General features: G+C 52.6%; 5 protein-coding genes across 5 annotated transcripts; 2 read left to right on the plus strand and 3 right to left on the minus strand.

The window, feature by feature from the left end:
- Window positions 1–2840: 2840 nt before the first annotated feature.
- Window positions 2841–3644, minus strand: J4E87_006544 (uncharacterized protein; the record flags this gene model as incomplete). The annotated part of the gene is made up of 2 exons (XM_049378149.1): window positions 2841–3468; window positions 3535–3644. The coding sequence occupies 2 exons, from the start codon at window positions 3642–3644 to the stop codon at window positions 2841–2843; spliced, it is 738 nt and encodes a 245-aa protein (XP_049231953.1).
- Window positions 3645–5298: 1654 nt separating this feature from the next.
- Window positions 5299–8013, plus strand: J4E87_006545 (uncharacterized protein; the record flags this gene model as incomplete). The annotated part of the gene is made up of 1 exon (XM_049378150.1): window positions 5299–8013. The coding sequence occupies one exon, from the start codon at window positions 5299–5301 to the stop codon at window positions 8011–8013; it is 2715 nt and encodes a 904-aa protein (XP_049231954.1).
- A 358-nt stretch (window positions 8014–8371) lies between these two features.
- Window positions 8372–10212, minus strand: J4E87_006546 (uncharacterized protein; the record flags this gene model as incomplete). Its single annotated transcript, XM_049378151.1, has 5 exons — window positions 8372–8705; window positions 8754–8872; window positions 8930–9493; window positions 9562–9951; window positions 10000–10212. 5 exons carry the CDS (start codon window positions 10210–10212, stop codon window positions 8372–8374), a joined length of 1620 nt encoding a protein of 539 aa, XP_049231955.1.
- A 1142-nt stretch (window positions 10213–11354) lies between these two features.
- Window positions 11355–12831, plus strand: J4E87_006547 (uncharacterized protein; the record flags this gene model as incomplete). The annotated part of the gene is made up of 2 exons (XM_049378152.1): window positions 11355–12539; window positions 12589–12831. The coding sequence occupies 2 exons, from the start codon at window positions 11355–11357 to the stop codon at window positions 12829–12831; spliced, it is 1428 nt and encodes a 475-aa protein (XP_049231956.1).
- A 364-nt stretch (window positions 12832–13195) lies between these two features.
- J4E87_006548 (uncharacterized protein) lies at window positions 13196–14551 on the minus strand (the record flags this gene model as incomplete). The annotated part of the gene is made up of 1 exon (XM_049378153.1): window positions 13196–14551. One exon carries the CDS (start codon window positions 14549–14551, stop codon window positions 13196–13198), a length of 1356 nt encoding a protein of 451 aa, XP_049231957.1.
- Between the last annotated feature and the right edge of the window lie 103 nt (window positions 14552–14654).

Consider the following 14654-nt stretch of genomic DNA (forward strand, 5'->3'; position numbering starts at 1 on the left):
CCAATAGCTGCCCCCAGCCCCCTTGTAACAAAGAACGTTCAACTAAGTATCGAGTGGCTCGCGCCATGGCATCTGGCGCTCAGGAGCTGTGGCGATAGAGTTTGCCTGTCGCTTCAAAGTGTGGTTTGTCAGGAGACTGGCGTCGCCCGAAAACCAGGTCGCGCATTTTACAAACCATTGAAACCAAAACGAAGAAACAATCATGTTCAACACCATGCGTCGCACGAGCAACGCTGCAATGCTACAACGCTGACGGACTTGCGACATGGGGCCTTTTGCGCGCGCGCAGGCCGGGTGTCGGCTTCCCCCCAGCTTGGCTTCGCCTGGCCCAACACTGGCCCGCTGCCCATCGGTAAACTGGGTCGCCCACTCGGTACAGGGATCAAAAACTGTCGTCACTTGCACATCGTTATTTCGTGAATCGGGGTGGGGATACTGATACCGTTGGCTTCGGCGATGTAGTCGGTGATTTGGCATGGCGATCGCGCGTGGTCTAGAGGTGGCTGGACTTTTGCTTGACAATTGAGGCGCGCCGGTGGTTCATTGCGCGGGGTGCCTCGACTGCGCCCGTTGGTTGTTTCCTCGAGAAGGGCTTCCCGACCATGGCGGTGCATGGGGGTACGTAAGTTGGGTGACGAGCGACGACTGCGCAATCGAAGACGGGCTGTAACAAGTATTCAGCCCGATATCGTTCCCGTGTGGTGTTGAGATTGCGTAAGTCGCTGTGAGTCTGCCGTTTCCAGGCAAAACTTGAGGACCTTGAGAAGACCCGAAGAATATGGAATGCGACAATTGTATCGCATCGACGTAGCTTTTGGTGATTTATTCATCGCATTGCCAACGAGAAGATAGTGAATGTGAACAGTTCCTTACGCAAAGGTCCTACTACCGCTACTACTACTACTGCGTCTATTCCAGCCCGTTCTAACCTTAATATTTAAGTATGCAGGCTATCCTTTTTCTACAAAGTAGAACTGTAGTTTAGTTAATAGTACCTTAGGTGTGTCTTCGCGAACTATAGTGCCCCTCTAGCCACATCGCAGTTGCGCAGGCGGCAGCGAGCACAAAAGCAATGCGCCAGACTGATCCTACTACCGCCGCCTCCTCCAGCCGAAAATGAACTCAGCATCGCGCAAACGCACGCAGGCTATTTCTCTATATGTTCGTAGCGCGACGGGCAATGTCCCCACGAGTTCCTAGGAAATTGCCCTCGGCGTGTGGGCGGTTCTTGGGGATGAGAAAGAAGCTCGAACCCGCCCGGCATGTCGCGCGTGCATGTCGTTCCCACGTACAAATACAGTTTGCCGAAAGCAAGCTCGATCAGCTCTATAGTCACACAAATTGGTGTAGGAGATCACGACGAGAGACGCTTGCTTTGCGACGTGTACGACCTATCAGATTCATTGCGTGCCACTATGCTCAGATTGTATCGGGACGAAGTCTGCGTCGCGCTCCGTGGATTATTATCTCTTCTTGGCGACGGTGATTGTGGGTTCTGCACGCAAACATCGCCTAGATGGTGAAGCACAGAAGAAGCTCGTTCATGTTCGTTCAATCGTTGCCTTGTGATGCGCTGAAGGACTGGGTGAGTAAGGGTGTGTGGTTGTAGGATATCCTCGGTTGTATTGCTTTCCGCTTTCATCGTCGTCTGCTCCATATGTGCTCATGCTGTTACTTAGCTTTACTTAGCCCAAGGCGTGATAATTCGGTATAAGAATGATGCCAGCATTCGCCGGGGGTGAAGTAAGTTGCCGGAGCTGAACGCGCTTGCCGGAGTTGAATCAGCCCGCCGTGGTTGAATCGGCCTGCCGTGGTTGAATCAGTCTGCCGGAGTTGAATCAGTCTGCCGTGGTTGAATCGACCTGCCGTGGTTGAATGCACTTGCCGATGCTGTATGAGTTTGCCGGTGTTAAAAGCACTTCCTAATACTGGGTACGGTCGTCGGTGCTGAATGCACTTGCCGCGGTTGAATCAGTTCTGTCGGGATTGATTACACCTGCCGGTGCTGGAACAATTTGCCGGGCCTGAATGAGGGGTCATCAAAGTGCCGGTATGAGAAGAAAGTGCCGATGCGGAAAGAAAGTGACGGTATGGTAAAGATGCCGGGCGTGAAGACGTTTGCCGGTGCTGAATACCTCTGCCGGTAGTAATGGAATTGCCGTTGAATAGACATTGTCGGGCGTGAATAGACATTGTCGGGCGTGAAGAATGCCGGTGTACAAAGATCTTGCCGGGCGTGGAAGACGATATTATGCGTATAGGTTTGCCGTGCGTGAATCTTTCCCCGAACTCAAATATGCCGGCATCGTAGAGGGTTGGCAGTGAATATACGGTACTGGATCATTTGTTGGAGGTGAATAAGATGTCAGCCAGAGAGATATTCCTGTTCAGATGACTTCCGATTCAGATACATACTGGCATGCACCTCTGCCGATGCTCACCATCCCGAGTAGAGCACCAGCAAATCATGCTTCCTTACGCCACAGTCCCCAAGTTCTTCCTAGAACCAAACGGGCGATCATGGTTCTATGACGTTTGGTCGACATGTTGCCGACAACGCCGACGCACATGTTGAGCTCCACCACACCTTTCATCAAAAGTGGAAAGGCTGCCCCGCTCGATCACTCCTGGAATGACTTGCGCATATGCAGACAACCATAAGCCATACATCTTCCCACATACCATGACCATACAGTAGACCAAACAGTGTTCGTTCATCATTACCAAACAAAAAACCTCCCTTGTACCAACGCCTCTTTTCGCCCAAACTACCACCATGAACGCCATGCTTAGTTCACGAACCTGATACTCAGAACGCTAACGTAAGAGGTATAAATCGCTCAATAACGCCCCACCGACACCTCCCCCACAAAACTCGGAAGCAGCTCGCCATCTTCTGGCGGGGTATCTGGTGCTAGTCCTGCTTGTGTACTCGCTCGTCGTCCCATCAGACTGCCAGCAACGCTGACACTTCCACTCCTTCCGCCGTCGAACCTCATCCTCTTGCTTCCTCTATCCATGCCTTCGAGCTCCTCTCTCAAGTTTCCTACTTCTTCTTCCTTCTCTTTCCATAGTGTCAGCACTGCTTGCCTCTCCTCGTGTAGTCTCGTCTCCTCGGCTTCTTTCTCTTTCTTGATGACGTCCAGTACGGCGTCTCTGCCGGCCTTTGCTGCAGCCTCGTCTTGCATGCTTGTGCCCGTCGAGCAGCCTATAGCCCCGAGTATGTCGCCCGCTGCTGACAGGATAGGTACACCACCGCCCAGCGTAGTGAAGCGTCCCATGATTGTGTTGCCAATGCCCGAGGTTGCGCTGCCTGGCCAGGGTGTTTCTTGGTATGCGGAGGTCGGGATGCGATTGCCAGCGGCAGTGAAGGCCATGTCCATGGCGGTGTTGATGGACGTTATTTTCGCCGAGTCCATGCGCGTGAAGGCTAAAAGGTGTGTGTGCGCGTCAACTACGGCGATGCTCCTGTTGTTGTTAGCATGGTTGGTCCCATCCTGCTGCATTCAATGCGTCTGGGAGGGGAACTCTTACATCGGAACACCGACTTCGATCGCATGCTGCTCCGCGGCTTGTAGAGCGACTCGTGCTCCACTTTGCGTCAATGTGGGTACGGCAGCGGTTGCTGATGCTGTTGGTGACATGTTGAAGTACGTATGTCGCAGTAACATGGAGAGTAGAGAGAAAGAGTACAGAGACAGGTAGTGATACAGGCGACGGAATTAGCCGCGGTCGCGTGCCCACGGTTTAGCACAATCCTGATGCTCGGGTATGCGGAAGACTACAGCGGATCCGACGTTCTTTTAGGCAGGCGGCTCTTCGAAAGATGGGGACAAGTCGCCTTTAAGATAAGCAGTCAGCTGGAACTATGCAAAAGTCTCCTCCATTGCAGCCTGTTGGGTGCTGCGTGGATATACCAGACCGAAGTGGAGTAAAACGGCGACAAGGTCTCATCTACCCCAGATCAAGGGTCCCAGAGACCCGTGCTTCCGGTGTAATAGCTGAGACTTCTGAATTTTGTTCGAAGCGGGCACGTGTGCCGTAGTGGAGCATCTTTTGTGGGCGGGTTAAGATGCCCAAATTAGGAAACCCATTTGCGATCTGGGCTGCAAACTGGATACTCAAGCCCAATGACCATGTCAATGGGATAAGATTTTGTGATCAGTGCTCCTGGGGCAGAAGAAATATCGTACGAGTCGATTGAGCTGTGCGACCAGGAAGTTGAGGCACGAAGGGAAGCTGTTCAGGCGGTGTAGAGGCTGAGGAGGTGCCGATCCATGTTCAGGTGGGAGCCGGGAAACACACCTTCATCACGGCTGAATAGCTACCATCTGTAGAACAACCACTACGCGTGATGCTTATCGTGCTGTAGGATGCTGTGTGCTGTACCGCTGCCATCTTCAGTGTGGTGTTCAGCATGCCGTTCGCGAGGCGGGCACAGGCGGCGGCATTTCAGCGCTTGCCCGTAGCGGGCCTAGCGGGAAACACTGAGAAGGAGATCCCCTTGGCTATTGGCGACGTCTTCTACTGCATTCTCACACAAGAGGTAGCCATTTCCATCCTGCCTTTCACTTCGATGCATCAAAATACAGCGCTGCGCAAGAGTTGGAATAATTGGAATAAGCTCAAACTGGTGCGCGCTCCTTACTCGGCAGCGGTCCCCTTGGCGTGATGTCGTTACAGGCGATTTCCAATGTCATGGCTTTGCATTTCACAACTCACATACTATCTGCAGTGATGAGTGGGCGTGAGTTGCAGAAGACGACGATAAACACGTGCAAGCTTGAATATGGGGACGAGCATGGACTTCTTTAGACTTGTCTTTCACTGTGCTCTAACCATGCGCGCAAGATATGTTTCAAGCTCAACAGCGAAAAGCTTTTCCTCGTTCTGGGAGCTTTGGGATAATCGATGGTCACCGAGAGACACTGCTGAGACATCTTCGCGCTCGTTGCGACCGGTTGGCCGCCCTTCCTTTCCTTTGGTGTGCGTTGGCCTCCTCATTGTCCGTCACCCCAGCATCTACATCTATCGTTACACAGTGTCATCATTGTTACGTTCGAAGTCACCTTCACTTTTGTAGATTAATGCGCTTTGTCACTGGACTGACGAATCGCACCTTTGTTGGACGTCATCTGCAAACGCTTTACACCCCCCACACAGCTTGTGCGACATCGCCTTGACAACCACCTTGCGACCGAAAACTCTGACTCCAAAACACTCGCTACACCACAAATTTAGCGAACACCAGTTTTATTTGCAATTGACACTCCAGCTCGACAAAGCAAACATCACGCAATGTCGGACGTCGCACCTTACGAAGGTCTCGGCTGGCTCGGCTTGTCCCTCCTCATAAAAACATATCTTCTGCCAGTCACACACTCTAATTCCGCACCCGAAAAACGGCAGTTCCTCCCCGCCGGCGCCGCGAACGCAACCACAGTCACCGAAACGGCCACCTTCTTTCCGGAGCCGAAGACCTTGACCGATGAGGTCTACAAGACCATCATCCAAACAGAAACTGCGACGCGCACCACCACCACAACAGCCACGGTCCCAAAGACCATTTTCGCCACAGTGACTGAACATCTCACGTCTGTGTCCACCTCCGTAGACCACCACTGGCTCACCAAATGGACACACTACCCCATCGATCCGGCAACCCCATACACGACGATACTCTACACTCCCGACGCCACTCTGAGCCCGAGTACTCCTGAGGCTGAAGCGTACCCTCCAGTCACCACACAAATGCCCGCGACAGTGTCTACCTCAGCAACATGGTTCCCATGGAGAGCGTTCTCGGCCATCCTCCTCGTCTTACTGATGATCTCTATTGCCGCAATCGCGCTCATGTGGTACCGTGAGCCAAGGGTAATCAGACTATCAGGACAGCTGAAGAGTAAGCAAGTGGCCTACGAGACAATGAAGCGAAGCCGCGCGGAAATTGCAGAGAAGGCACTGGCCGAGCGAGCGACCCTGCTTCATAGATGCGACAAGGCTGAGCGGTCAGCTAAGCTTCTGCCCGGGCGAGATGCGATACTTCAAGGTCTCGGTGTCCTTGAAGCTGGCGAAGGCGAAATTGACCAAAAGACACTCAATATCAGGTTAGAGGCTAGACTGAGCACTCTAATCGCGGACAAACAGCGCCTAGAATACCTGGAACTGGACAACAAGGCCCAAAGAACGGAGATCAGGGACCTCAAAGAGACCATCATGACCCGACTGCGCAGTCAGTACGTTTCTGGAGTCGTACGGACCTTCGACGAGTTGCTTCAAGACAAGCAACAAGAAATCACAAACCTTCGAAAAATGATCAACACTGACAACGTTGGCGAGGCTGTCAAGGAGTCCGCCCAGCTGCACGAAGAGAAAGAGGCTGAGCTCATTGAGCTACGGCCTCTGCGCACCAAGGTCGTTGCCCTAGAGCAGGCGCTCAACGAAGCCAAGAACGAGACTTCGCTAGTTCAGGCTCAGAAGAAGACCCAGGGTGTAGACGACGAACGGCGCTGGAACGGGGAGCGTGACAGGTTGCGCAGAGAACATCGCACCAACGCCGATGCCCTGAAAGCGAAGCACAACAGTGAAATGACCACACTGAAGGCAAACATCAACACGGCTAACTGTCTGGGAGACCCAGACCTGCGAAACGCCCTGGTTCAGGCAGACCAAAAGTCCGCGGGACTGGAGAAGAAGCTGAAACTTGCCTCACAGCAGGTCTTGGGCATGTCGGCGAGGAACCCCGCGATCAACCCCCCGTCTACTTCCACTGTGGAGAGGGATCTCCGAGACCAGGTTCATAAATTGAACGTCAATGTGCAGACATTGAATAATAAAGTCATGCTCATCACCCAGGAGCGCGATGAGGCCATCAGCGCGACTACTGAAGCCAAGTCTAAGGGCGAGGCGGTGTACAGTCAGTTGCAAAATCTCCAGGCAGTAGGAAGCAACAACGGGACGCCAGCTGCAACGATCGTGCAGTATCAGGCGGACTTGACGCAGAAAGACCAGTCTATCAAGAAATTACACGACCAAAATGACAGCCAGGCGATTCTAATCAACCGATATCATCAAGAAGGCATCCAAGAGATCGACCGCCGTGATCAGAAGATACAGCAGCTTGAATCGGGCGCGACGCACAACAGTCAAACCATCACAGTTCTGCAACAGCGCATCGTCTCTCTCGAAAACGACGTCGCGGCTAAGGAGACCAAATGCCAAAACCTCGATACACGCATCCAGGCTCTGAGTCACGGTCAGCCCGCAATCATCGATGCAGCGTCTTCAACGCAGATTGGAGCGCTGAAGAAGGACAACGACTCATTAAAGAATGACAACGACTCATTGAAGAAGGAAGTCCAGGCCGAGAAAGAGAGATACACCCTCAAAGTCGTCGAGCTCAAGATCAAGATTGATGATCTAGAACGGGATGAGCAGAAGGCGAAAGATGAACTCAAGGAAGCCATCGATTCGCGAGGCAAGGTCATCGCCGCGAAGATCGCGGAGCACAAACGTGAGCGCCAGCAGGAGTTTGATGACTTGAAGAACTCGCAAGCAAGTTCGGAAATCAAGGCGTTGAAATATCGAATTGAGCAATACGAGGAAGAGAACAAGGGGCTGAGAGAGGATGTAAAAGAAGAGTGGAAGAAGATCCTGGTCAAGAGAGACAACGAGATGCTAGCATCTGCAAAGGAGCTGAGAACCGCCAAAAAGGAGAAGGAACAATCGCAGAAGCTGTGCCACAACTTCCGAGTAAGGTGGAACCTACTTTCGAAAAACAAGGCTTTCAAGGATGGGGTGCTCACATATGAGGAGGTCAAAGATGGTCTCTTCATGGGCAGTACTACAGAGGTCAAGGACCAGATGAAGAAGGTTCTTGACGATAACGAAGATCTTCAGGCTGAGAACACAAAATTGCGCGGCGACGTTGAGAGGTTGACCTGGTACCACAACGCGGAGTCGGTGGAGGCCGAGATGGAAATAGCTGAGGCTTATGCCTCTGATGACGAGTGAGGTGGTCATAGGTTCTTGGCCCGCGGGAGGGAGCAAGAATATTGACCTTGAAGAAAGAGTTGGAGACTATACCAGTCAGTGCGGCACCGCTAATCTGGGTGTCGTCATTGATGGCGAGGTATAGGACGGATTCAGTACGATTGGCCTTCTGGAGTGACTAGAGGGGGTGTTGTGGCCTGTTGGATTCTGCTTTGAGTCTGGGCTTCATGTTCGGGCGCTGTCTAAGGACCTCCTGGGTTGTTCGTGGGGTAGGTGTCTTGGTGTTCCGGTGCTGCGGATACCTCCTCACGTGGTCATACTTTGGTTGCAACAAATACATTCCTCAAAACATAACTTTCTTCTACATGCATACCGTGATCTATCCCAAGCCCCTCCAGCTCATCTTCCTTAGCTGAGCCCCATAGAACCATAGTCCCACAGGCCCTACTAACCCCACTGCCAAAGTCAAGAATGCTAACAAGCTGTTTCCCCATCCCAACCCCAATGTCTCGTACATCTTGGGCGCGAAAAGCGGAAAGCTGAAGCCGCACATAGTTCTCATGAACGCTCCTACGCTCGCTGCAGAGGCGGCGTAATTGGCTTCGTACGCGTCGGTTGTGTAGGCTTGAGAGCATTGAAACCCGATTATAAGGCCGATTGCTATAATGACGGCACCGATATTGGGGACGATGAAGTGAACGGCGTTGTGTGCGCTGTGTACGATTAGTATAATGATAGTGAGAGGTGTGGAGTAGACTGACCTCCAACCATAGATAAAAAGACCAATGGGGCAGAGGATGCCTGCTATGATCATAGGCGGAACACGGAACTCCGGAACCCCTTCTGTGAGCTTGTAGTAAGCCTTCATCCGTTCATACAGCTAGTCTTAAGTCAGCGCTGTACATCAAGATCAGGAAGGTGAGCGTAATAGACGTACCCGATCGATAAGCGGATGCGAGATCTGCAAGCCGATCATGAAGCCCACGCAAAGCGACAAGTAATTGAGCGACGCAGGCCCCGTATCCATATCATACACCTCCTCAAACACCATCGGGAACGTCGAAAGCATCAAGTACATGACACCGTACAGAAAGGCGCGATAGATCGAGGGTGCCTGGGTCGCGGGATGGGTGAACATCATGATGAACGGCAGGATTAACCTCTTCCTCAGTATCTTGCTCATGCGATCTCCTGTTTCAAACTCAGTCCGCACAACCACATCGTTCCGGATACCCTTCATGGCTTTCCTGACAGCTTTTGCTTTTTTGCCGAGGATGGCGGGTGCAAACGTCTCACGTAGGAAGAAGAGTGCAGTGAGCTGAACGAGGACGGTGAAGATGGATGTAGCGAAGAAGATCCAGCGCCAATTCGCGCCTGTGGATATATATGCGCCGACGATTGGTGCCACGCAGGGTGCCAGCCATGTCAGGATGCCGTATATGGCCTGGCCTTTTCCACGTTCTTCTTTTGACCAGGTGTCAGCAAGGACGCCGTTACACAACTATCTTCCGTCAGTCATGTATATCAATGATGTGAGACTTGCAATGAATGTGCAACGGTTCGACGTACAGCTTGGGGTGCAGCTCCGCCTAAACCGCTAAGAAACCGAAAAGCAAGCATCTGCTCCTTGGTCTGCGCAAACCCGCAGCAAGTGTTGAAAAGCAGGTACACTAGATTGGCATACTGTAAGACCGTAACGCGCCCGAAGATCTCGCTTAGTGGCGCAAGTACAAATGGCCCTTGAGCGTAGCCAAGAAGGAATATGGTCATGACCAGTTGGTGCATAAAGCCTTCCGATATATCAAAGTCATCCCCAATGTCCGGCAACACAGGTGTTACCATAGTCGACGAGAATGGCGATATGAACGTGAACAGCGACACAAGTATGGTAGCTACCCATTTGCGTTTGCTGTTCCAGTTGAGAGGGTTGCTAGGGTCGTTCGGGCCGTCCCAGGTGATCTACACGTCACGTCAGTGGCAGTGCCATGAGACACCCAAGAGACCTACAATGATTTCTTCGCCGTTACGAAGGCCCTCCTCCATGTTCTCGCGGCCAGCCTCGTACCCTGACTCTTCTTGCTCCCACTGCAGGAACAGACGCTGCGTGCTAAGTAGCCAACGACCGTCCCCTTCGAACGAAAATCTCGGCAGTGCCAAGGAGTCGCGTGCGCTCCCGTCGTCTCGGGAAGATCGACCAAGTAACCTATCTTTGAAGTTCATGGTAAGTAACGAGCGTTGAGTTTGAACGAATGATAAATCCAAAGAGTGATGATAGCGACTGTGATGATGAGTGGTACCTTTTTTTGTTACAGGGGCAGATCGCCTGCATATAGTATCGAGACCTTCTTGCCAAATCTCACCAATTGAGGCAGTGTCAAAGAGGCGCTCACCAAGAGGAGGCTGTTCACCGTACCAAAAGCACTATACTGCCAAATGACCTCAAAGTACAGTATCACCGGTGTAGCGTGAATGCCATGGTCCAAGAAAGATGGCTTCGAGATGCCCAGCTTCAGGTTGATAAGGCTACGGTGAGACCCTTGTCGAGGGTCTAATCAAGAATAGAAAACTGTCGCGTGGGCGCACGGTAGCCACCACATCTCAGGTCCCCTATAGCCAATGACGAGGTTGCGGCTACTGCCACGAGATCGTAAGCTTTTTCCCGGTGGAGACTGATCAACGACAGCAGCCTTCTTTGTAGACGTCAGCTACCTGGCTGTGCTCGGTTCTTCTTGCCAAGCAGGTACAGCTTGGTTATTCGCTAGACCGCTTGGTGAAGCCTTGTGCAATCGCCGCGATTGGCCGAAATCGAGACCTCAAGAACAAAGTGGGTCAGTCAAGAACTTTGGGTATGCGGGATTAATACTAATCAAGATATCAAGAAAAGCCAACCATGACTTAGAGCTATACACTTGGTAGTACGAATGCTAGCAGGGCTGTGTTATAGTAGTCGTCATTTCCGGCTATGCCACGATACCATGAGCTAGGAAGTGCGGCATTCATGTTTCATGAATGTGTGTGTACTTGCAGCTTCAATGACGTTGATGCCGTGGTTTTGAGGCTGGAAGTAACACCTCAGGTGGCGTTTCCAAGTGATGCACCGGAAATAGCTCTACGGGCTATGTCGCATAGGTCTATCGCGAGAGCGTGCAACTCCAGACGAGCAGAGTCTGGGACCAAGATATAAGGACGTCGTAGGTCCATATGATGACGGTATCCAATCAGGCATATTGATTGACGCACGCTCGCTCTACATTACCACGTTCTCACGTTCGCTTTTCGATTTCGACATCATTCGATCAACATCCTGTCTCATTAGCATTATTCGTGATCATCTACTCAGCTTTACTCTCTTCGAATCAAACATGCTTGCCAGTGTGTCAGTGAGCAAGGAGCCATGTGCCCACACTGCTCCAGCCGCAACGACAGCACTCGCACCGCAGATCACGCGACTCCTTTCGTTGAAGACATTCGACTTGCCGCAACAGCAAGCAGACGACCTCACGCACTCGGCATCGGCGGTGCTACCCACTCCAACGTCAGACATTCTGGGCGGACATCCACTGAGGATCCTCGTGGCACCGTCAGGGTTTAAAGAGAGTCTGGGCCCAGAACACGTAGCTGATGCGATTGAGGAAGGCATCCGGAAGGTGCTCGATCGCAGTTCCGTTATCCTGCGCAAACTTCCTCTGCATGACGGTGGAGAAGGGTTTGCTCGTGCCTTGGTAGCGGCCCATGGCGGATCTATCGTCGACGTGCCAGTCACCGGCCCTACTGGATCGGCGGTCGAATCGCACCTTGGTTTTATTGGCAAGGACAAGAAGACGGCTGTTTTGGACATGGCGGCAGCGGCAGGCCTCCGCTTGGTCCCGAAAGATGAACGCGACCCAACGATCACCACTACTTATGGGGTGGGACAGCTTATCAAGAGAGCGCTTGATGCAGGGTCCACAAAGATCATCATTGGCTGTGGAGATTCGGGAACCTCAGACGGAGGAGCTGGAATGCTCCAGGCGCTCGGTGTCCGGTTACTTGATGAAGATGGCGAGGAGTTACCCAAGGCCGGCGGTGGTCGATCGTTAGCACGCCTAGCCAGCATTTGCTGGGCTGATGCGCATCCTCGACTACAAAAGAATGCTGGTAAGCCACCCACGTCTCACTTCGAACCCAGTTTTAACGTTGATTTAGTCGAGAAGGTCCAGATAGAGGCCGTATGCAACATCAAGAATGTGCTCTGTGGTTCCAAAGGAGTCGCGCGAGTGTATGGGCCGCAGAAGGGAGCTACGCCTGCTCAGGTCGAGATGCTCGCGACATCGCTTGAAAGGCTGGCGCAGGTTGCTCAGTCGACGCTTGGAGAGGACATCTCTCAGACCCCGGGTAGCGGTGCCAGTGGAGGTCTCGGAGCAGGTTTGATGTTGCTCGGCGCTACATTGCGTGCCCGCGCCGAAGCCATCAACGAGTACTTTGAATTCGACCGGGTTTTCGAGAATCAGTGGGATTTCGTGATTACGGCGGAGGGCGCTTTGGATTTCCAGTCACCAAACGGAAAGGTAGGTATCCTTTATCGTTGCTTCTCCATCAGAACGCTGACGAAGACAGATGACGACAGAGATTGCTCGTCGCGCAAAGCGGAACGGGGCGCAGGTGGTTGCACTAGCTGGTACCATCGGGGAAGGAGCAGACGGCTGTTATGGTGCAGGCATCAAAGCCTTCACGAGCATCCTCAGGGGGCCAGTAACCCTGGAACAGGCAATCGTCCAGACTGAGGTATTGGTCGAAGACGGCGCCGAGAAAGTGATGCGCATGATCATGGTAGGGTTGGCTCTTGGACGGCACCGCTGAAGGGGTGCACCGCCCTGAACAAGAGATTTGGGGCCTTGGTACAGCCGCGATGGCGCTGCCACCGGCATTAGGGCTCATAGATAGTTTACTAGATGTTTTTAGCAAGCAATAACGAAGTAATGATGAACGAATGTTAATGATACCAAAGTGAGGAGGTTGGTAGGGGTAGCGTTCCATCTCCTTTCGGTTCCAAGGTTGGAAGCTGCTCTTCGCACTAGACTAGCGTGAACGTCATCGCTGCCCAGCACGTGCCTGGACAAGTTGGGGTGCAAGTATTGAAGGAACTCGGGTTGACACTTGTCAAAGATATACAGAATACACGTCTTCAACAGGCCATACTATGGCTACACGTTTGATAAATCTATCACTGTATCCAATCCGCAGGACTCTTCAGCCCCTTCTCCCTGTGCACCCCCTCGGTCTCCCTCGCCTTCACATTAACACTCTCCATCTCAAATCCTGCAACCTTCTTATACACCCTACCAATCTCCTCCAGCTCATCCTTAGGAATAACATCATACACATTCTTAAACCCATCGGGCGCCCTCTCCTCAGCCAGCTGCAAAACATGATCCGGCCCGTTCGCACGATTCGCCATGACAATCTTAGCGGTGGGCGGTAACCTCTCCTGCTCGTATGCCTTCAGCGCGGCTGCAATGTCAGAAGTGTTGCTGGAGAGATGTTTAGCGAGCGTTTCCGCGTCGATGATGGCTTGGGATGCGCCGTTTGAACCGATGGGGTACATGGCGTGTGCTGCGTCGCCCATGAGAGTAAGACGGCCGAAGGACCAGGCTTCTACAGGGTCGCGATCTGACATGGGGAATTCGAAGACTTTCTCTGTGTTGTCGATCAGATCCTTCATTTCAAGGCCGCCACATCTCCATGTCTCGAAGGGCCCTGCGAAAATGTCTTTCTTGACGGCTTTGGTCCAGTCGGTTTTGGGCGGTGTGAGGTCTGTGTCGTCCTTGTCGCGTGTGCGTAGCTCTGCAATCCAGTTGACTAAACTTTTGCCTTTGGCGGCTGCTCGTGCGCTGATGGGGTATGCGATGAACTTTTGATCGGCGTGACCTGCCCACACCATGCTCGCGCCTGTGAGGTACTGGTCGCGCTCGATGCACCCGCGCCAGAGCATGCGTCCTGAAAAGCGTGGTGGGCCTTCGCCGGGGTAAAGAAGCCTTCTTGCTGCGGAATTGATGCCATCGGCAGCGATCAAGATATCGCCTGTTACGCTTGACTCGTCTACTGGGGCACCATCCCTTCGATGCGCGAAGCGCGCTGTGATGCTTTCGTCATTTTGATCAAACGACGCCAGCGCATGGTTCAGATGTAGAGCATCGTTGCCAAGGCGTTCTTTCACAGCGCTCAGAAGCAACATCTGGAACTCTCCACGATGAATTGAGAATTGAGGCACTTCGTAACCTGCATTCATTCCTCTTGGCTCGCTCAGAATAGGATCTCCATGACGATTGTAGAAGTTCAGCTCTGCCGTTTTGATGCCAGTCTTTTCCAGGGCCTCGAGCAGACCCAGATTCCGCAGAATCAGAACTGCAGAAGGTTGAACGTTGATGCCGACGCCGAGTGTGGTGAGCGTTGATGCTGTCTCGAAGATCTGAACGTCGCTGAAGCCCGCGGCATGGAGTGCTAGCGCGGTGGTCAGTCCGCCGATACCGGCCCCTGCAATGAGGATCTTTGGTTGCGTGTCGGAGTACAAGAACGGCATGTTGGGAGAAGCGTTTTGAGGGTGACAAGATCAGTGAATACAGAATCTTTAAATGCATGCGTAATGAACTATTTTCACTAAGAAGTCGGTCCTATCCCGTGTC

The sequence above is a fragment of the Alternaria ethzedia genome (genome assembly GCF_023757985.1).
Source record: "Alternaria ethzedia strain BMP 0044 chromosome Unknown scaffold_16, whole genome shotgun sequence".
NCBI lineage: Eukaryota > Fungi > Ascomycota > Dothideomycetes > Pleosporales > Pleosporaceae > Alternaria > Alternaria ethzedia.